This window comes from Symsagittifera roscoffensis, chromosome 3, assembly GCF_963678635.1.
Source record: "Symsagittifera roscoffensis chromosome 3, txSymRosc1.1, whole genome shotgun sequence".
NCBI lineage: Eukaryota > Metazoa > Xenacoelomorpha > Acoela > Convolutidae > Symsagittifera > Symsagittifera roscoffensis.
The window spans coordinates 26,898,572-26,921,853 of NC_087064.1; the positions used below are offsets into that span (position 1 = coordinate 26,898,572).

A 23,282-nucleotide genomic window follows, 5' to 3' on the forward strand; every position below is an offset into this window, starting at 1 on the left:
CGTGTACTTGTGAGTCTGATAGAACCTTGTTTTTTGTTCGATTTTTATGAAATCAAATTTTTTGTCTGGGAATTTTTTTAGTGGAATATAGTGTATTTCTTCTTGTTTGCAGCCTTAATTTCCCAAGCTTTTGAATTTTTAAGAGTCGATGAACATTGCTCAGAGTTTTACATGGTTCATAATGATTTTATTTTTTTTTTCAGGAAAAATCTTAGAATATGTTCAAGCTCAAATTTACTTTTTCGCGGTTTGACTTTTGATTTCTTTGTAAGTTCAGTTCATTTTTTTTTGTTAAACGGAAGGCAATCTCCACTATCGAACAGCAAAAATGTAAAGGCCACGATAAAGGTGATCGACTTCTAGTTTTGAAAGTGGATTTTGATTTTCAAATTTCCCAGCGACATACGACAACAATTTACCAATTTATCCAGTTTTTTCAAATTATTGTTATTAAGAGTCGATGAACGTATTTCAGACTCTTATATAAGTCGCGATGATTTTTTTTGTTTTTTCCAGGAAAAGTCTTAAAATTTGTTCTGACTCAAATTTAATTTATCGCGGTTTTTATTTTGTTTTTTGACTTTTGTGTTGTCAGCCAAGTGAGCGTCTACCCAAATGTGGCAACTCGATAAACGACACTGAATGCTTATTCAACGCTGCTGGTTGAATTTCTAGACTATGTTCATGAGTCGATATACGTATTTCAGGCTCTTGTATATGTGATGGTCTTTTTTTGTTTCCAGGAAAAATTTGTTAAGGCTCAATTTTATTTTTTCGCGGTTTGATTTCTCTTTAAGTTCAGTTTTTTTCCTTTGTTAAAAGGAAGGCAAACTCTACTATCGAACATCAAAAGTGTAAAGGTCACAAAAAACGTGTTCGACTTCTGGTTTCGAAAATGGATTTTTTTAAAGATTTCCTATAGGAATAAAACTTTTACCTGATAATTCAGTTTTGTGTTAGTTTTATATCAAAAAAGTGGCAATTATAATTTTTTCGAGAAATTTGAAGAGATTTAAGGCCATCTTTTTTTCGAAACTTGAGATTTAAAGTACACGTCAGATTTTTTTTATTTATTTGCGTTCATTGGCTTTTTTCCAGCTGTCTGTTGGATATATTTTCTTGAATTTGAATATCAGTCACGACAAACAAGAAATTTTTTTTCTTTTTTTTCTATAATTATTGGTTTGCGTTTCATTTTTTGTTTGCTAGCTTGCAGTGCTATACTTGCTTTTAATCGCTGGTATTGCGGACTTCCGCTTCATCTTCATTGGTGTAACTACTCCAAACCGCTTTCTGTGTCGATTTTTTTTGCTTTAAATAAAATGAATAAAATGTGTTTCGTCACAAATATATTCAAAGTTAATGAATACAAGTTGTGTGAGGTATTTAAGAAGTGTAAAAAGTTACACTTGTCTAATGGTGATCTACCAGGCTAGGTATTGCATTAAATGCATGTCAGAATGTTCGGTTAAGAAGGTATTCTAGAATCAATCTATTACATAATTCCTATCATCATTTTGGTGATGAAAACTGATTGAATTGTTGTTCTAGGTAACTAATTACGATGCTGCATCTCTGCTGAAACAGTTCCTGCAGGAGCTGCCAGTACCTCTACTCACATTCGAGTACATGGCTCTGTTTCCTCTCGTATGCAAAATGAATTGCAAAGTAGGGAAGAAGTTAGAAGCCCTCAACCTCCTCATCCTCATGCTGCCATGCTCTCACTCGCATACTCTGAAGTTACTGCTCGTGTATCTGTTCCAAGTTGCCCAAAATGAACAGTACAACCAAATGAATCTGGAAAGTGTGGCAAAGATCATGACTCCAAATTTTTTCGCAGCAGTATCGGACAAAGGTATGAAACGGCTAAAAATTGATAAATGTAAAAATTATTCTTGTTCAAATTTTTTGTTCTTTATTGACAAAATTTTTTTTCTGCAATTTTGAATTTTAGGAATCAGGCTATCAGCAGACTTTTGTGTAAATGTTTCCCAAAGTCAACATTGAACTTTTTCATTCTTATTAATGAAATCCATGACTCATTGATGTTTGTCTCGAAATAGTTATGGGAATTGGGTATTTTTTCACGCTAAATTAAGTCACAAAAATTATCGGAATGGGTTGAGTGATATATCATTTCACTCGTGATTCGCACAAACTTTGAATCAATTCAAAAAGTACCAATGTCGAGAAAAACTGGGCTAATTTTGAGCGAGTAACGCGATCGGGAAACCTTCGTTATATCAAAATTGGTCATCTAGGTTTCAAAAACCTGCTTTTTATAAAAGGAAAACTAGTTTTGGAAGCTTCCTTTAGCGCTTCCTTGCCAATAACTATTTCTAAATAAATTTACAAAAATTTTTATTCAAAATATAAGAAAAAACTTTAGAAAAACATGAACAAAATTTTATTTTGTTTATTTATTTTTGTAGATTATTCCTAGCTCGTTAAGGTTATTCGCGATTGTACTGTTTTCTCATCACCGCGCACAAAAAAAGACACGAAAAAAATTTTAGAAGACGTGTTTTAGTTTTTTTATGAATGTGGTCAGACCATAGTGTTATTTGCTTATCAACCGGCTATCCTTGTTTTTCTTGCAAATTTAATGATTGGCTATGAAATGTCAAGTTGACAATCGACAATGCAGTATTAATTCTGAACAGAGAAGGAAAATTGTAGCCCTTAATGTTCATAGCTGAAAGTGAATGGGTTCCCTTCTGTAACAGGTGGCAAGAGTTACAAGTGTTCGCTTGGGAGTATGGACGATGAGATGAGGAGCAACCAGGAGCAGCAGGAAGTGATGCAGCTGCTGATCAACTACCACGAACAGCTCTGGATAGTGCCGGACTTCTTGCTCAGCGAGATCAGACTCAAATGTGAGTGAGTTAAGTGAATCTATATGTATAATCTACAGCAGATATGCTCCATTAAATTTGTTCCTTAACAGACTGATATCTAAAAAAATACTGAAGTTGTGAGAAGCCGCTAATTCAATTGTATAATTTTTCGCTAAAATTGTTGTTTTAGACCAGAACCATGGCTTAGGGGATAGACAGAAAGCGCTTCCAGTTCTGAAAAGTTTGTTCAAACGAGCTCCTAGGCGAGAGTCTACAGACCTTGTTGACGGTGGACACACAACAAATGCGGTTAACCTGATTGCATCAACCGCGGCTGCCGTCACTGCATTCGTGCCACGGAAAGTGGACATAAAACTAGGCCACGATTCCATAGTCCAAGTGGACACACAGCTCTACCCTACGGTGGGGGACATAATGGAATATATTCAGAAAACCACAATGCCTACTCACAAGTGCCCCTCAAGTACTCCTGTGGCCCCGGGATCTCCGGTCGGGAACCGGGGCGACAGTGGAAATAGCCAGGTAACTGAATCTCCTGGATCCAACGGAAGTAGTAGATACGCCAGTTCTTACTCCCAAGAAGGCTGGATGAAAGCGATAGACGGCGATATATCAAAGAAATTGTGTCTTTTTGAAGTTGGTGGAAACATCTCTAAACGATGTCTAAGTGATGAAAAGGCTCTATTTAGCAATCTGTTTGCCCTGAATCCAAGTGCTTCGTGGGTTGTGGAGTTCAGATGACGAAGAGGCTGGAGATTTTCCCTTGATTTGAGAGCTTCGCCAAGGTTGTAGCTGATTTTATTTGAAATCTGGCGACTAACTTAAACTTATCTGTTAAACTTATCTATGACTGATTTGAGTGACGTTCCTGAAAATATCATATATCATAAAGGTGCTCGTATGCTTAATTAATTCTGTTAAATTTTATTTAAATTAGCATTTATGACTTAATATCGTGCAATTTGAAAGCCACTTTTCTCTCATCTCATTCCTTGCACAACTCATGCTTTAAAAGTGACGCAACTGGTTTGTTTTGTTCTGTAGTATAATAGTTTTTTTGTTCTTTGCAAAACTGATGCTAAATGTCTTAAATATCAGACTATTTTGTACAAGGAATTTGAAAATAAATTATTGGCTGTGCTGTTATTCTATGCTGTAAATACTGAACTAAAAAAGGTGTAAAAACAGTTACAACATGCGTTTGATGTATTTTTGTATTTCGAGACTAAATCGAATTTATTATTATTCAAACGCGTTCTGTTTCCGACCAATTAGGAACGAGAATGATTCACTTTTCGTCAGATAAATCTTCTGTATGTAATTTAAGAGTTCTTTAGTTTTTTTTCGCAAGCCCAGCGGAGTGTTACATCGTTTTTGTAGCTACTCTTTTAGGCTCCTTAGAGTATAGTTATTTCATCTATGACCTAATTTCGCTAAGTTATAATAGTTTGAAAATTGCCGGTTTGGTCGGTTTGGGATAACATCTGATTTGCCATAATTACTGATTTAGGATAATTACGCGATGAATCCGACTCTTCGCTTACCAGAATTCAAAGGGCGTCGAAATCAATTTGAGGCAAACTATCGTGTCCAAAGATAGCGTTATTAGAATCAAAACGTATCACGTTGTACTTCACATTAGGCGTTTGGGGAAAATTCGAAAAATGAAAAAATTTTATGGTTCATTTGTTTTTGAAATGTGAAGAAAACTATATCAAATAGTTTGAGGGGCACTCGATCTTTTTTTCATCTTTCTTGATTTTTCCTTTTTTTCAAAGACCAGTCTAAAGTTTTCTGAATAATGTCTCGCCCTTTTTTCGACTATTAACTGGCTGGAAGTTTGCCCGTTTTTAAGAGTAATGAACGTAGAGAAGAGTGTTATATAGGTCGGGTTGATTTTTTGCCGGAAAAAGTCACGAAAAACGTGATCGACTTCTAGTTTCGAAAGTGGAATTTAATTGTCAGATTTCCTGGCGAATTTTTATGTTTTGATCTCTCACATTGGGGCATTTTCATCAAAAAAATGTCAATTAAAAATTATTTCAGAAATTCAAATAGGTTTAAGGCCACATTTTTTTGGAATTTGAAGGCTGAGATTTTTTCAAAAAAACAAGTTGGTTTTTTTTCTGTTTCTTCGCGTTTATTGCTTTTTTCCAACTTTCAGTTGGCTGTGTTTTGAATTCTAAATGAATTCCGAAATTTATTAAGAAAATTGAATTGGAAGAAAAGAAGCCAGAAGATATTCGGAAAACCAGCCTTACAAAGTTCATAGGAAAAAAAGCTATAAACACTAAGACCTTGGCGAGAAATAAAAAAAGCTCTACTTTATTTGATCTTTCAAAACAACCAAATTCACCTAATTCGGCTTCAAATACTTTTTTTGACATCAATTACTGCAGCAATTACCGCAGTTGTCTCCTGTTTTTATCCCTACCGCTCTTAAAAATTTACAGGTTCTTTAAAAAATGAAGATAAATAATTGCTAACGGGCTAATTTTTTCACAATCTAACAATGCAAAAAGAAATTAAAAGCAAAATCAGAAGACAATAAAAAATCGTTGGCCCGATTTTTTGAAATGGAAGCCAAGGGATTTTGGCAGAGCTAAAAAAATTTTGAAATTGTTGGTGAAGTAGTAAGGCATATGCAAAAAAAATATGTACATCCGAATTGGGTGTCGATGCCGGTTCTCTGGATAACCAGCGGCACCAGGTGGAAAAAAAGTAGATTTTTTTTTGGTTATGCTGACACATTGAATTTCAAGTTGTGTTTTAAATTTCAAAACTTTTGTACTCTTGTTTTGAATCATAGTTTTGTAAAAATTCTCGATGCCGTGATTGTTTTCATTTTTCAAAACTTGAAATTGAACTTTAATTTCTCGAAATAGATTATCCCTATTTTGCATCTTAATATTTCGACATTCTTGAAGACAGGGGCCTACCTGGGATTTTCTCGAGGAGGTGGGGGGATTTCAAAAACAATGTAGTTTTTGGCTATCTCTTTTTGAGTCGACCAAATTAATTTTCGAAATGAGGCGACCAAATTTTTAAAAAAAGAAACGTCAAAAAAATATTTTTGGAGGTTTTTTGGTTTTGATTAAAGTTTAAGCTTTTGATTAAAGAAGTTTTTATTGGCTCTATTATAGTTTTTTTAATCATTATGAGGCGCAGAGAATTATTGTTGAGCAAGGAATTATTGCTGGAAAAATGGCAATCTGAAAGTATACACCACTTTTTTCTCAGATTCAAAGTTATCAAACAATCCATGGTCGATTGATTTGCATAAAAAAATAGAAACGACTGCATTTTGATTATTTTGAAAGAAAATATTGCCCGAGTTAAAAAATTCAATTTCTCACTCCACTGGACGGGAAAATGTTTGAAAACTTGATGACTTAAACTAATAATTCTCTTAGTACGCTTGGGATAGAAATTATGTTAAATCTGGGTACAAGGCTTTTTCCCGTTAATAAACTTTGTTAACAGGACTCATCAGCTGGACGCTGCCGCAAATACTGCAACACATCTTTTGAGCATATAAGCATTTTGAAAGTCACATTAGCATAATAATCCGACTTGATTGAAATCTGCTTTTAATGATGGTTGTAGTTTTTCAATTCGATTTGTTTTTATGAATGGGGCATATAAAAATTTAGAGTATCGTTTAGATTTAATTGTTCCGAAACTGAAAAACAGTTAGTCGTATTTCATTGTAAGTTTGAATTAAAAAAACTGGCTGAATGAAAAACGAGGCTGAATGAAAAAATGGCTAAAACTTGGTTGAATGAAATATGAGGCTGAACGAAAAAATCTAAAAATATCAATGAAAAAACCAGGAAATTTATTGCTGTAACGTGTACAAGAAAGTCTTCACGGCAAGTAATGTGGTTTAGAAATTAGAAATTTTTCTGTGTCAATTTTCGAAGAAAAAGTGAGGAATATATATGCTTGGGGTGTTTTTTATGTTCAGACCAATTTAACAAAGAAAACTGATAGTTTATGGGTATCAGCATTAGACTAAAATGCGATTGGTAGAGCTGCTCGATTAACTCTTAATAAGTTAAAGAACCAAGTTATTTTTAGGTGGCAAGTTATCCGCTAATCATAATTGCTCTAGTTGAACTGCGGACAACTATTTGGTCATGGTAATTGCACTCCAACTTTGGCACCGATATTTGATATTGGTAGTACGAAGTCTATATTTCATTTTATCATTTTTAACAGAACTATTGGAGACCAGTAAAGGCGAACGGGGCAATCAGGGCTTTGCCCTGGTGGACGAGCAGTCTTGTATTCTTTTAGATCAGCTTTTTCCCGGCTCTACTGACTTTATAACAAACTGGGTTGAATTATTTATGTGGGGAAATACTAAGTAAGATTAAAAGTGCATATGGCTATGTAGTATGCCCATAGCATAACTACCTTTGGGTCAGAAACTGGCGTGGCTTAAGTTTTCCGGGTTATTAAGAAACAGGGTGGTGGAGATCGCACTAATATTTGAAGCATAAAAAAATGTGGCAAAAAAATTAACTGATACAACTCGGTGATTAATTGACTTCAAACAGGGTTAATAAAACAGTGATATATTATTAGTTCCATAAATGAGCTTGACACACTTTTGGAGTGATTCCAGCAATTCTGGATTCAAACTCAAGCTGAAGGAGGTCAAAATAGTCTGCAGCAAATCTTCGTTAACGTAACATGGAAAAAAATCCAGTATTTTTATTGCAGTCTCTTTCGCTTTTCGTTCGTGTTTAGTTGCCAAATACAACTGCATTTGGTCATACAGAAAACCCATCACTAGTGGTTGCAAATCAGAAATTCGTGAATAATGATCTCTAATAACAGAGTTGTTTAATTTTATAGCTCGATTCAGCAGATCAACTCTGTGTTGTTCATTCTTAGTGTTCTGTGACTGCAGTATCAGTTCTGAAACTGCTTCCGATTTTTGAGTCAGGAGCTCCAGTTTTTGTTTGTTTTCGTAGATGAGATCGTAATTAAAGCCGTAATCTTTCAATGTGTTTTTTCTCTCGGTGATACGCAGCTCACAGCTATATGTAATGGTCAGTTCTTCCCCAGCTAAAAAAAAGTAACATTGACAAAGATATCCGTTTATGAGTTCTAAAACTAGTGCAATTTGTTGCCTCTTTTGTCAATTTCTTGCGAATTCAAGCATCATAGAGATGCTTGTTTATTGTTTGAAATAAGAATCTCAAATATTTCAGTTTTTGTGGGGAACAAAATCATGGTGTTCATCTCCAATAAAAGCTCGTTTTCCAATAAAAGTAAAAGTAAAGTTAAGCTGTTGCGAAAAGCTATTCTTGTTTTTAACTCGTGTTAATTTTATTCATGGCCCTTTTAATTAATACATTATTTTACTCATCCGTTTTTTAATTAATTGCCCGGCCTAAAAACTTTGCTTTCTTTGTGTTATTTTTTGGTAGCGCTGCGTATTGTGGTAGCTATTTTTGCGGGGGCGGAAATTAGGATTCGATTATTTTTGTTCACAACGCAAACTAAACGTGTTGAAGTGTTATTTCATTTTAAAACCTTTTCAGTCGTGGTTCGAGCAGCAGCGAAAATTTTTCAAACGTTTCAGAGTATGGAGGAAATTCGTTGGATATTTAGTGATTTGGACTATTTTAAATAAGTTAAGACCATTTTTTAACAGAGGAAAGGACTTTAACTGTTCAGATCTTACGGGTAACTGCTGTCATGCAAGTTACTGAGGCCTATATAAAACTATTTCCTTTTTTCTGGGCAAGGAATTGGTGCCTCATCCTCAGGCAACGGGTATGTATTAACAATGGTGGCCTTCGAACTAACGACCTTTTGACTGAAACGACTTCACACATCTCCCTCAAACCGTCAAAAGTAACATGATAAAAAAGTGTTTTATGTAAATTACCTTTTTAGGAAGCTATATTGCAAGCATCCAATTTCCTTGCTTTTTATTAAATGGCAAAAATTTTTGAGTTTTTTTAAATTGTTTTGGCAAAAGTGACTGATCGAAAAGATGTGAATGCTTAGCATAACAACCATTTGTTCTGCTTTACCTTTGATCTTTGTTGCAGCCCTCGCCACAAGAAGGTTCCCCATCACCGCCCAGCATACATTAGGGTTGTCGTCGTGGTTGAAGAAGGAGGGTTCGAACCACAGTCCGGCGAATGTGGAGTTGGATAAAGTGTTAGGTGGCAGTTGTCCGTTTTTATGCTTGACGAATGTCCCCGAGTTGCTTCCAAAAGCGTTGAACTTGACAGCGTAGCCAATTTGTTCAGCTGAGAGCTCTTCTAAAAATGCAGCGTAATACTCATATTTTAAGACTGAGGTTTTTATATTCTTTTTCACCATTTTAAGAGCATTCGTCGGCGTAAGAAAGAATCCTTTTCGCCTCTATACTGCGATTCGCTTTTGGATCCACTTTGATAAAACTACATCTGATGTTATGCGATTTTTAGTCCCTCGGCTTCAATACGGAAGTATGGATCCCGATGAGCTTCGATCCTTCAAACTATAGATTGAAAAACGGCTCGTTATATAAATTTTTGTAGGTCTTCGTGGTCGGTTTTACAAAGAGTTAGGCTGGCACATAGTTTAATTTTATGACAATGTCAAACTGAAGATGAGTTTCAAGAGAAATATTTACACAGCTTTTTTGAACTTTGTGAGACATTTTTATTTTTGGACGCTTACGCTTCATATTTATCGATCATTTTTGCTTTGATTTTCATTCCTCCTCTTATGCTTAAAACATTGTGAGACCAAGAACTGAAAGACACCCAAAGATGTTTTTTTTACACGACTGCCAAGACATTCACCTTGAAGCTTCTGAACATTCTGAGACTGAGTCATCTCAATCATATCTCGAGTCGGAATCCTGTTGAATTTTGACCCTGCGTACAATCCCCTCAATTTCGCATTTAGAGAGAAGTCTTCTTTTGCTTTGATTTTGATGTCTCTGACCAACTTCGACTGGGGTCCACTCAGGATGAGTTCGGGAGCTACTGTGTCGGTGAGTATCTGGTCTAGATTCCGCTCAGTCTGTTGTAGAGCTTTCCTGTCAATAAAACCAAATTCTGATGCAGTGCTCTGAAAGCACTGATGATCAAAATTGGGCAGATTCGAGAGCGGATTAGGAGGATAGGGTAATGTAAGGATGGTGGGTGTTTAGTGCGCGAAATTCAACCCTTACTACCCAACAAAAGAATGTTACGACATCATTCTGAGCTAAGAACTTTAAAATGTTTCTATAGGCGTCGTTGGGCGCCATTATATTCTTAATTTAAAGAAGTGAGCGGTGGAAAACTTTTACTGCTCTTTTATTTTTTTTCGTGTTCTAACAAAGCTGGGAAACTAAATTTGGTCGACCCAAATAAAGTTCAACAAAATTTCTAACGTTTTTTGAAAATCCTACGTCTAGCTCCTCGCGAATATCTTAGATATGCTTCCGACAAATTAAATCAACAAACTGGTTTTTGTTTTGATCCCATGACCTCATTTTCATTTAATTCAAGCATACCATTTTCTTGTTCATGCATATGTGATTGTCTACCGAATCTAGTATTTCTAATTCGAATAAAATGTCTAACGATGCCATGACGAGCTCTCCTTTTTCAATATCTTTCGTAGCAAGTGTACCCAGACCTTTTCCTTGAATCTCTCTGAATTCCACATTGCCTAGAATTAAAAAAAATCATTAAAGCATGTAACAATTCTTGAACAAGCTATTTATGTTATTGTGTTTGGGCTGGGAATTCCAACTCTTTCAAATTATGGATACTTGAACGGTATAGAGTGAACCCGTGAATCAGACTCATAACGATCATAAGGGTCTGTCGCGATGTGATCTTTCAAACTTTTATTTTTTCGTTTCTGCATAGGGCTTACTGTTCACTTTGATTGGCCAGTATCTACTTTTATTTGACCGATTTGTAATTGACATACCAATGAAATCGGCCACTTCATAGTGCTGGTTTTCTCCATTCAGATATTGTTCCACTATTTTGTCCCAATCATACGTCCCTGAAGACGCCTGTGCCTCGAGCAACTTCAAACTCGCAATTTCATGTTTTGAAAGAACGTCCTTGAGATGGTTCCAAGTCCCAGATCCCAGTGATTTCAGATGCCCAGAAACAAGTTGGCATTGCCAGTAGCGGAATAGACTCTTGTGTTTTATGTTTGGAGAGACGTCGAAAAACTGAACCAGTCTAGCAAAAATGGCAGCTTTGTGATGGCAGTTGAGTTCCTTCAGACAGATTGAGATGTTACTGCAGAGGAGTCCAAGTTCGGTCAGTTTTGATAGCCTAGAACTTTAAAGAAAAAAAACTTTTATAAACCATACTAAATTTCAACATCAAGTGTTCAGGAAAAAATAATAAGTTTTTTCTAGAATCTTTTTCAGTCCTTGTTTCAATTAAAAATGTATTTTCCTGGCTTGAGTTGCCTTGGCTCCTCCATAAGGAAATAGAATGGTCTGCAGTTATAACACTTTTGTCTTTTTGTCTGTGTGCGATTTTAAAATTGCTTCATTGTTTTCTGAGCAGTTTGATGTATTGCAACCAAATTCAAAACGTCAGTTGTCCTCAAACTGAAACTTTTGCTTTTATTTGCTTTGAAAACGACTTCATTTAGTTGATTATCAGAAATAAATTTGCAATACACGAAAACTTTTTTCTTGGCTAACTTTGCATCGCAAATGGAGCAAACTTTTATAAACCATACTAAATTTCAACATCAAGTGTTCAGGAAAAAATAATAAGTTTTTTCTAGAATCTTTTTCAGTCCTTGTTTCAATTAAAAATGTATTTTCCTGGCTTGAGTTGCCTTGGCTCCTCTATAAGGAAATAGAATGGTCTGCAGTTATAACACTTTTGTCTTTTTGTCTGTGTGCGATTTTAAAATTGCTTCATTGTTTTCTGAGCAGTTTGATGTATTGCAACCAAATTCAAAACGTCAGTTGTCCTCAAACTGAAACTTTTGCTTTTATTTGCTTTGAAAACGACTTCATTTAGTTGATTATTAGAAATAAATTTGCAATACACGAAAACTTTTTTCTTGGCTAACTTTGCATTGCAAATGGAGCAAAGCTCTGCATCGCCATTGTGTTAAAGTTTTCATTTCTTTCCATGCATATGCGAAAAAAGTTTCAATTCTTTTATGTCTAAAATCAATTATAGTTGGTTTTTGTCCAACTAGCACTTAGTGCTCTGACTACACAGAAAAAAAAACAAGAATAATGAAAAGAAATTTAAAAATGTACGCAAATACTTCGAGTTTCTTTTAAAAGTTTTTCATTTTTATCGATTATTTGCTCATATTTTTTCGTCGACCGATTTAAGGGCGACCAATTTAAGTAAAATTATATACACGAATGAGTTGTATATGAAAGCTGAAATAAAGCTAAAATTTGTTAAAGCTTTTCTTTGTTGGGTTTTAGTTTTGTGAGAAAAATGCGGATTTTATTGACCAAGAATCTTTTCACCTGAAAAGACAAAATCATGGATCAATTCTTATACCAGATGAGATTTCTGAGTGCACAGAACGACTTTAGAATTATAATATTCTTAGACTCTTAGAACTATCTAAGAATCGTAAGCTTGTATCACCTCAAATGTGTGACGTCAACATCCTTTTCCACTTCCCACTGAAGCAGACCTGCTGCTTTGAGAAGCTGCGCGAACTCATCGTCATCGTCAGCTGTCTTACTGACAGTTTTCTCGTTATTACTGCTCTTGTGACCTCTTTGTTTGACCCCTGCTTTGAATCCAAGATGCAGTTGAGCTTGAGCCATTATGATTCCCTCCCAATAGGCCGCTAGTGCCAGCTCGAACTTCTTCTGAACAAATAGCTGGTTTCCTTTCGTTCTAACTAAAACATACTGTGCTTTGCATTCGAAATTTGGCATCTAGAAGCTATTCAGTTATAAAATGTTATTACAAATTTTCATGATTCCTCGTTAGGGTAAAGCTCGTTTGGGAGACGAGATTAGGTAAAGGAGTTGTTTGTAGACAGACCTGCATGCTTAAACAGAAATTTTCGATGAGTAACTAATATCTGTTTCAATGATCTTAAATGCTGACTCCAAGAGCCAATCTACAGAAACCAACATCCGATCGAAAACTGCTCATTTACAATTCAAATTGTTTTCTATAAACAAATCCTCGCTTTGCCCTCGCCACTTGCGAGTTTCAGCACCCTCCCTTGCCCATTCTCCCAAAGCCGCATCACATGCCACGAATAAGTTGTGAACAGAATTAACATAATATTAAACTAACATGGCGCTAGCCTCTCCGACAGCGCTTTGACAGTTTCCTCGGAATGAACAGAATCTTCCGTTACACTCTTTTTAGTCGGTGTGAGTCTTCTTTCTAGCTCTTCCGTACAGAGCAAAATGTCGCGTGGATCATCAATGCGGATTCCCTTGTCCCCACTGTCAAATATCTTGAAGAAGGGTTCTAAACTCATATAATTTTTTAAATTACAATACATCATGTTTCGATCTATGCATGAGGGGGTTGGGATGCACATTAAAATGGATTATAAGGGGATCTTTTTGGTTTACCCGGTTGGAGACGCGGTGTATGATGTGAAATTTCATGTTTTCACAAGCCGTGAATAATCTGTTAAAGTTTTGCGCGGCCAAGAATGCACAAATGAAATAAATCGAAGTTGCTGCGGATTGCTATTCAATTTGGCATGGTGGATCATGAATCATGGGTACAGAAAAAATGAACAAAAAAGGAGCCCAAAATTTTTTCAATATTGGTTAAGGTTCTGACTTTTTAACAGGCGCGATTCTAGGATATTCTCGAGAGGGAGATTCACTAAAAGTGTTTTGAAAATATTTTTGACCCTTTTTGCCGACCAAAAAAACTTTCCGAGCTCCCAAATCATTAGAAACACTATTGTTTTGCTACAATTTTATACTACACAGGAGTTGTCTTGAAAAAAAAAACTGGCCAAATGCAACGTTTCAGGTTTTTTTGGAAGGTATTTTGCTCCTCCTTCAAAATAATGTATATTTAGCCCCAGAAAAAATTATGGAATCATGACCAATCGAAGATGAAAGCTGAGAGCATTCTCCTAAGTAAACGGTTTCTGTAATAATGTAAAAACTAAGATTTGACTACATTTGTCCCACCAATCAATCCCATTGGAACCTGATCTAAACTACATTTTATTATTGGATAAATTAGATATTTTACCACTGTAAAATATTTAAAATTAACCAATCATAATCCATCCAACTAACAACCCACTTATTTGTAAGTGCTGAAATTACTTGTAATTTCAGCACCAGAGAGATTTGGATTTAACTTAGAAATTAGTTGCCTCTCCAAGAGAACTTCAGCTGCCGCAATAAGCCAGTATACTCTAGATCTATTGAGCCTAGCAGAGACTAGTTAAACACCCTGAGACTAGTAGATATAAGAGTAAGATTAGGATCGGTATTAGACTAAGAAGTTGCACGAATCTATCCGGCCGAAAATAAGATAGCGTGACGAGCAGACGGTGTACCCTATCCGAAATGACTCTATGAGTTAACCAAAAGGACCTAACTCATCTGGTGCGACAATAAGTCTCGAATAAGACCTTAATAGCTTAGACTTAACCAAATATAGATTAGAAATTAGACAAAACATTTTCAAAATGTTACACGATAATAACTTAATTGAAATGTCTCTACGACTCAATAGATCAGAGCCGATATTCCGCACAATACTAGAACTACCCGGTATTGGAAGAAGACCTCGGACAAGAGACGACATACGACTACATAGAAACTTACCATTTAGTTTCATGGTTGTACGGCAAAAGCCAACACAAACTTTTAGATTTAGAATCTTATTAGCAATGAATTTAGATTTTCATTTGCAAACATAAATTTTTGAAGGAAATCCTCATGATTATTTCAGGCGCTAAACAAAATTACTAATGTACAAAAACGATTGATAAAAAGATCTCAGATAGATCGTTTTCTCAACATCTGCAGTATTATATAAAACATATTTATTTGAAAAATATTTATTAAAAAATAAAAACTAAAATTAGTAGCATTACAATAAATTGTTAGTATACATAAATCATCCTGTTGTTCCAGCTTCATCACCTAAACATAACAGCAATCATAAACTAACTAACATCATAAAAAACTAAAACTTTATATCAAATAAATTTAAACCATTTTAAACTTAAATTTACTTAATTTTAAACCAGATCATCAAGGCTTATCTTTGGATCTTAATAAATTTTCTATCTCATTAATTTTTAATTCTGATCATCGAGGCTTATCCTTGGATCAAAAAGAACACTTTTGTTCTCCCCCACCCACTTATTAAGTGTCTTACGACCTCAAACGTCGATTCACTACCCAACCTTTTCAAAAGACCCAGGACTAATGAAAATTTTTAATAACACTAACCATTCAAATTAGGCTAAATAGTGAAGAACTTCGGTTATTCATCCTTCACTTGAACCCTCTTCTTACCAGACCCAGGATAGATCTTAGACTTAGTAAGTTTAAAATAGTATCTCACGAACTACTTGCGTTCTAATTATACCTGAACCTTGTGGATCGATTTACTATTCTCCAACCCTTGAACACAATCACTACCCGTAAGTAAGATTAAGTAAGTTAACACCTTAACTTAGACTAGCCACGAGAAAGTAAAAAATCATTCTCCGGAATTGATATACTTTTCTCTCCAACCCTGAACAAAAAGACCCAGGTTAAACTAACCAAAAAATCGTAAGGACTAACAGTCTAGGAAAATAAAAATCACTAATAACTTCTAGCATTCCTCATCCTAAACCTTATGTCATTCAAAAATTTAGGAAATAAACAAACAATCGTTTTACACAATTGTGAAATAGACAACCAAAAATATGATCTTGTAATAACCCCACATACACAAACAGTTGGATTTATTAGAACAAAACGACAAACAATAAAAAGAAAAATTATAAGCAAACAAAGACAAATCACAAGAAAAAGATTTTCAAAAAATAGAAACGCATTTTCCGAATCAGAAACCAACAATTTAGACGAACTATACAAATTAAAGGAATCAATAAATGAAAATTGCCCCATCCATGATCAATTATATTTTTCCGACTCAGAAACAACTTCAAACTCATCAAAAAGAGGAAAAAGAAGAATCAAAAAGCAATATAAACACAAACAGTACACCTATATAATTGGAATCAACCAATTAGACATATTGATAGTTATAGTTTAACAGTCATCAAACGAAAAAATGAGCCACACTAAAAGTGACGAAAGTCCAGATGAAGAAGCAGTTTTCCCTTTCTTATAGATTCACTCCATGATAGAGGACAAACACAATTTTGTAACAACTTACTCGTAAACTTATTTGAACCAGGAATCCGTCCATGCAAAGCAGAATTCCCGGATGTTAAAATCAAAAGACAAATTAAAGAACATTATCTAAAAGACATATGTAACCTAACACAACAATATGGAATCTACACCATAGAATTCAGCACACCACAAACAGCTCATAACAAATATGTAATTCAAACAGACGATATAGATTTAGAATTTTCGAAAGTATTCATAGAATACTTCAAGAGCATACAATATCATAATTCACAAAGAGCAAACTCAATATTCTTTAACAATGTTTTTGCAATAATATATAGTTATATATCTATATTAGAAAAAACAGAAGTTCAAAGCACATCACCAACAGAAACATCCAAACATACAAAACTAAGAAAAGAAATCACAACATTTTTACATATAATCCGCGAAAATTTCACCAATAATGATGTCTCACAAAACACTAAACATGATTTGTAAAAATTTTTAGCATGGTTTATAATAGATTATTTTACCTACAACCTAGACTGAATTTCACAAGCACGAAAAAATTTCAGACCCCAAAATACCAATGACGACACCGTCATTGCAGAACAATCAGATTACGTTTGGAACCCTGAATGGTCTCATCCAGCATTTATAAACATTCCACAAGATATCTCGAGTCAAGCGGTAAGTACAATATCTTTTCACAGAGATTATGTAAAAGTAAGTAATACCATTAACGATTGACGCAACACCATTAAAATATAATACATTTTTACCTGATACACGAAACAACAGCTTAAATTCAACAGTCATACATAATGAAAATCTCAAAGGAACCGGAAATCTTACACAGCAAGATATTCAAACACCATCACACTTCATAAATGAAGAAGTAGTCCGAACAACAGTAACAACTACACAACAAAGTATTTCACTAATACGTCCAAATCTCACAACACCAAAAAATACAAATACATTACTACCACAAGTAACCTTACAGTCAACCGTTAAACCTTCGATTGCTCCAAATACTCACATATGGACTATCAGACATATAGACCAATGACAAAACAGTCAAAAACACGAAAAACGTTCACAAAAAACACTTTTGCAGAACACAATATAATTATGCACACCAACAAAAAACAAATCAACCCCCCCCCCCAAAAAATACACAAAGTTTAAATCACGTATGTTCCCATTATTGGAATCTCCCAAATACATCAACCAATTCAGTAAATTTCCCAGATAATCTACACCCTCCACAGGATTATAGTGAAAATTATCCATTTTTTCAACAAAATAAGAATAAACAACAAACACCTTATAACACAAACAACTTATCATCTGATGCTGATGATTAATATCAACCAGATATTTTTGCACCATATACTAAAGAATATCGCACACAAAGACCGCGACAATCTCATCCATCCCAAAATATGAAAGTTTTCCCACAAAATCCAACAGATACACAAAATCCACAACAATTGCATATACAAAACCCATTTAACACACAATCTTTTCAACCAATACAGCCACAAAACCCAATGACTATGCATTCTTATCAACCAACTCAAACGAAAAATGAAATACCGCTTCCATATTACCTCCAGCAACATGAAATAACAAAAAATCAACTTTCAAATTTTTCACAAATGCCAAATGCCGCAGAATCACTACAGATGACTATGAATCCATACCTCATGGGTGGATCATCAATAACATCGAATAAACCACTGATGGTATTCACAGAAACAGACCCTGAATATTCTGTAGAAGATTATTTAAATGCAGTCACAGCAAATTTAATTTTAAATATAGGACCCTAACCAATTAATACACCACTCCATCAAAATTGATACATAGACGCACAGCGTTAATACAAACAACACTAGATGGCGCAGCTCAAAAATGGTTTTCAGTACTACCTATAGAAAAAAAAATCAGATTGGAAAAGATTTAAACAAGAATTTTCAAAAATGTTTGATTCTGAAAGAAACAAACATCATCAAAGAGTTTTATGCAACGAAATACGCAGATTAACAAATGAAACAATCAAACAATTAGCAGTACGAATCGAAATACTAGTTCGAAAAGCATATTCACTTAATACACATGATTACAAAAACACAAAAATGACAGAAATTTTAATGATGACCTTAACACCTCAATTAAGGAAAATAGCTATAAAAAAGAGAGCATCTCATCCTTCCTCAATTCGAGAACCAGATTTAGATTTTAGAAAATCAGTAGATAAACTAGAACAAGCACAAATAACAATGAATCTCGAAGAAACAGAAAATCTAAAGTTACAATACGTTAATCGAATTGAAACAAATACTACACATATAAATAATATACAAGAATCAGACACAGACCTGATTGAAAAAATCACTGAAATACTAAACATCTATGAAAGGAACCCAAATTTTAAAGGCAAACCATCTTTTAAAAAATGGTGTAATTATTGCTGACGATACGGACACAGTTTCGCCGAATGTAGACAAAAACAACAAGATAATCAGAATAAACCCCAAAAGCACAAAGAACCAAGTAAATCATTCTATCAATACATGAAAAAAGATCAAAATCTACCAAACAAAAATATATATAGTAAAAATAGTTCAGGAAAACTACTTCCAAGTAACTCAAATGTCTCAAGAAACCAATCACCATATAACTCAAGTTATAGAGGTAGATCGCCCGAACAAAGAAATTCACGAAATTTCTCACAAAAAAGACATAGCCGATCGAATAGCCAAAATAACCAAAATAACTATTCACGATCGAATTCAAACACAACAGAATTTGTTTCTGCATCCAGTTCCCATTCAATTCCAAGGAATAGACACTATTCCAATAATAGATCACGAAATTCATCATACAACAGAAATAGAATCTATTCACACAATAGAAATAGAAGTTATTCAAACAATCGAACTCAGAACTATTCAAACAATAGATCGAGAAATAACTCATATAATAGATCAAATTATAACAGATCAAATGATAACTATCAAAACAGATCACGAAATAATTCACAAAATCGAAACTCAAGTTACAATAATCGATACAGAAATTATTCCCAGTCACCACATAGGAATAATAACCGTTATCCCGATTCTAAACATCGATATAGAAGTAACACACCAAAACATCAAAGACACATTAATCAAGTACAAACAAATGAAGAAACAACTTCAGACCCCTCAGGTATTGATGACACAGGAAGTACTAAACTACAACTAAATCACATTAATTGTGAATCATCAGACACTGAGAGTGATACAGGCAATACCATCTCTGTAAATATGAAAACAGTCGAAAACGACTATGAACTTATCATATACGAACAACCTTTTACTTCACATATATATGAAAATCAATTGGAACTCCTTCAAAATTACTACATTGGACCTATTAATCATAATACACAAACTACACAAGAAGTAAACGAAATTAACACGGTAATTAAACCTAATAAGAAAGATGAAACACAATGCTCAAACACAAAACATATTTATCAAAATATACAAAAAGAACAACCAATAGAAAAAATTTGGACAATCCCATTTCTCTTAGAGAGTCCAAGAAGTAAAGAATTTCAACCACCAGATCTTGAAATTGATTTTTTAATCGACTCAGGAGCAGAATCAAATATAATTAATATTCCCACATGGAATGAAATTAGAACATTACACACAAATTTAACACCTCTTGAAACATCTAGTAAATTGGCAACAGCACAAGGATCAACATTAGTAAACTATGGAAAAATCCAATTATTCCTCCTTCCCACAAGAACAATTGAACAAAACAAAATTTTGAACAAGCCGTTTAAACAAACATTTCATATTACTGATATTAAGCACAATATCATTAGCATACCATTTATTACTAAATATATACCAACCAAAAATATCTTAAATAGTAAAATCCATATCAAAGACAAATATACAAAAACAAAAAACACAGCCTTAACATTCTTCCAAAGATTAAACAAATAACCACCATTTTTCTCAAAACTTTACCCCATTTACAATCAAAAACGGAAACACCTGAAAGCACTATCAGGAAATATATATAGTCTTTCAATAAAACAAGTCCATCAGTATGACAAAAGTCAAAACAAACAACAACTTTTTATGTCAGACTTCGAATTTAAACCTATTCACAAATTTTTTCAAAATTACAATCTCATCCATAAAATACTCAAAAAATACGAAATCCGATATTATTTCATTACATGTGTATAACAGTACACCATATCAAATAACATTACCCTTAGGACTTTTAGGATATTGCGAAACAAAGGCTACAATTTCACCTATAATTGAAGTAGACTATCGAGTAAATAATATATTACAACTATAAGATATTTGTCAATCAACAATTCTTAACGAAGAATTATCCATAAATAATAAATAAGTAATGAAAACAAAATACAGATTTTTACACAAAAACACCATATTTTAAACCGACATTTAATTTAACAAATTACACAAAAGAACAACAAAAGTTTTTAACAATGTTTAATTTTCAACACTCACAAATCACACAAGATGAATTTGACAAATTAGCAAAACAACTGTTAAAATATTCAACAGTCTACGCAACATCAAAATTTGACGTTGGAAAAATCAATTCATCACTACACCTCCCATTAAAACCTGACGCAGTTTTCAAAAAACAAAGAGCAAGTAAAGTACCGATTCACTTACACGACAAGGTAAATAGATTACTTGATATTTTAGAACAATACGAAATTATCTCACCAGTTAAAAAAAAAAACCAAAAGGAAACTTTTTCATTAACCCTGTTATCATTCTAGCAAAAGGTGAATCACTAAAAATAGTTTTAAACGCTAGATACCTCAATTCACATTAATCAAGTACAAACAAATGAAGAAACAACTTCAGACCCCTCAGGTATTGATGACACAGGAAGTACTAAACTACAACTAAATCACATTAATTGTGAATCATCAGACACTGAGAGTGATACAGGCAATACCATCTCTGTAAATATGAAAACAGTCGAAAACGACTATGAACTTATCATATACGAACAACCTTTTACTTCACATATATATGAAAATCAATTGGAACTCCTTCAAAATTACTACATTGGACCTATTAATCATAATACACAAACTACACAAGAAGTAAACGAAATTAACACGGTAATTAAACCTAATAAGAAAGATGAAACACAATGCTCAAACACAAAACATATTTATCAAAATATACAAAAAGAACAACCAATAGAAAAAATTTGGACAATCCCATTTCTCTTAGAGAGTCCAAGAAGTAAAGAATTTCAACCACCAGATCTTGAAATTGATTTTTTAATCGACTCAGGAGCAGAATCAAATATAATTAATATTCCCACATGGAATGAAATTAGAACATTACACACAAATTTAACACCTCTTGAAACATCTAGTAAATTGGCAACAGCACAAGGATCAACATTAGTAAACTATGGAAAAATCCAATTATTCCTCCTTCCCACAAGAACAATTGAACAAAACAAAATTTTGAACAAGCCGTTTAAACAAACATTTCATATTACTGATATTAAGCACAATATCATTAGCATACCATTTATTACTAAATATATACCAACAAAAAATATCTTAAATAGTAAAATCCATATCAAAGACAAATATACAAAAACAAAAAACACAGCCTTAACATTCTTCCAAAGATTAAACAAATAACCACCATTTTTCTCAAAACTTTACCCCATTTACAATCAAAAACGGAAACACCTGAAAGCACTATCAGGAAATATATATAGTCTTTCAATAAAACAAGTCCATCAGTATGACAAAAGTCAAAACAAACAACAACTTTTTATGTCAGACTTCGAATTTAAACCTATTCACAAATTTTTTCAAAATTACAATCTCATCCATAAAATACTCAAAAAATACGAAATCCGATATTATTTCATTACATGTGTATAACAGTACACCATATCAAATAACATTACCCTTAGGACTTTTAGGATATTGCGAAACAAAGGCTACAATTTCACCTATAATTGAAGTAGACTATCGAGTAAATAATATATTACAACTATAAGATATTTGTCAATCAACAATTCTTAACGAAGAATTATCCATAAATAATAAATAAGTAATGAAAACAAAATACAGATTTTTACACAAAAACACCATATTTTAAACCGACATTTAATTTAACAAATTACACAAAAGAACAACAAAAGTTTTTAACAATGTTTAATTTTCAACACTCACAAATCACACAAGATGAATTTGACAAATTAGCAAAACAACTGTTAAAATATTCAACAGTCTACGCAACATCAAAATTTGACGTTGGAAAAATCAATTCATCACTACACCTCCCATTAAAACCTGACGCAGTTTTCAAAAAACAAAGAGCAAGTAAAGTACCGATTCACTTACACGACAAGGTAAATAGATTACTTGATATTTTAGAACAATACGAAATTATCTCACCAGTTAAAAAAAAAACCAAAAGGAAACTTTTTCATTAACCCTGTTATCATTCTAGCAAAAGGTGAATCACTAAAAATAGTTTTAAACGCTAGATACCTCAATTCACTAATTGACGAATCAAAATGCAATTGGCCTATTGAACCAATACAAATTATCTTAACAAAGATAAATGGTAAATACTTCACAACCGCAGATATGAATAGTGCATATAATCAAATGCCACTAGATGAACAATCACGACGTGTAACACAATTTATTATTGGAAATCAACAATATGAATTTAATCGCTTATTCTATGGAATATCCATAGGAACAGCAGCTTTTTCAGCTTTCATGAGTAAAATTTTTAGACCATTAATACTCAAGAAAAAAAATGCAATCACTTATTTAGACGATGTTTTTATGCAATCACAAACCAAAGACGAAATCTTTACAGTTTTAGAAAAATATCATAAAATACTTCAGATTGAAAATCTGAAAGCAGCCCCAGATAAATCACACTTCTTTTTAACACGCGTTAATTTTTAGGACATAATTTTGAACGAAACACTATCACTCCATTCAAATCACGCATTGATGCAACCCAAAAACTTCATCCACCTAC

General features: G+C 33.5%; 3 protein-coding genes across 5 annotated transcripts in view; 2 read left to right on the forward strand and 1 right to left on the reverse strand.

Annotated features, from left to right (window-relative positions):
* The window catches only part of LOC134841275 (rho GTPase-activating protein 18-like), a gene marked incomplete in the record, with an annotated part of 195,183 nt that extends 191,074 nt beyond the window's left edge, over positions 1-4,109 (forward strand). The window contains 3 exon segments of the mRNA XM_063857156.1: positions 1,552-1,855; positions 2,727-2,876; positions 3,028-4,109. Of these exon segments, the coding sequence (XP_063713226.1) occupies positions 1,552-1,855; positions 2,727-2,876; positions 3,028-3,599 (1,026 nt within the window).
* LOC134841276 (prolyl 4-hydroxylase subunit alpha-1-like) overlaps positions 1-23,282 on the forward strand; it is a 538,710-nt gene that overhangs the window by 191,065 nt on the left and 324,363 nt on the right. The gene's annotated exons all lie outside the window — the stretch shown is intronic.
* The window catches only part of LOC134842581 (uncharacterized), a 33,155-nt gene continuing 17,253 nt past the window's right edge, over positions 7,381-23,282 (reverse strand). Inside the window, exons 2-8 of one of the 3 annotated variants that reach the window (XM_063858988.1) lie at positions 13,130-13,309; positions 12,461-12,722; positions 10,800-11,158; positions 10,445-10,532; positions 9,674-9,912; positions 8,912-9,145; positions 7,381-7,934 (exon numbers count right to left, since the gene is read on the reverse strand). In XM_063858988.1, coding sequence (XP_063715058.1) covers positions 7,423-7,934; positions 8,912-9,145; positions 9,674-9,912; positions 10,445-10,532; positions 10,800-11,158; positions 12,461-12,722; positions 13,130-13,309 — 1,874 coding nt within the window. In that variant the 3' untranslated portion in view covers positions 7,381-7,422. Of the gene's footprint in view, positions 7,935-8,911; positions 9,146-9,673; positions 9,913-10,444; positions 10,533-10,799; positions 11,165-12,460; positions 12,723-13,129; positions 13,310-23,282 lie in introns of all 3 variants that reach the window. The other 2 variants (XM_063858986.1, XM_063858985.1) reach the window with 2 other exon arrangements.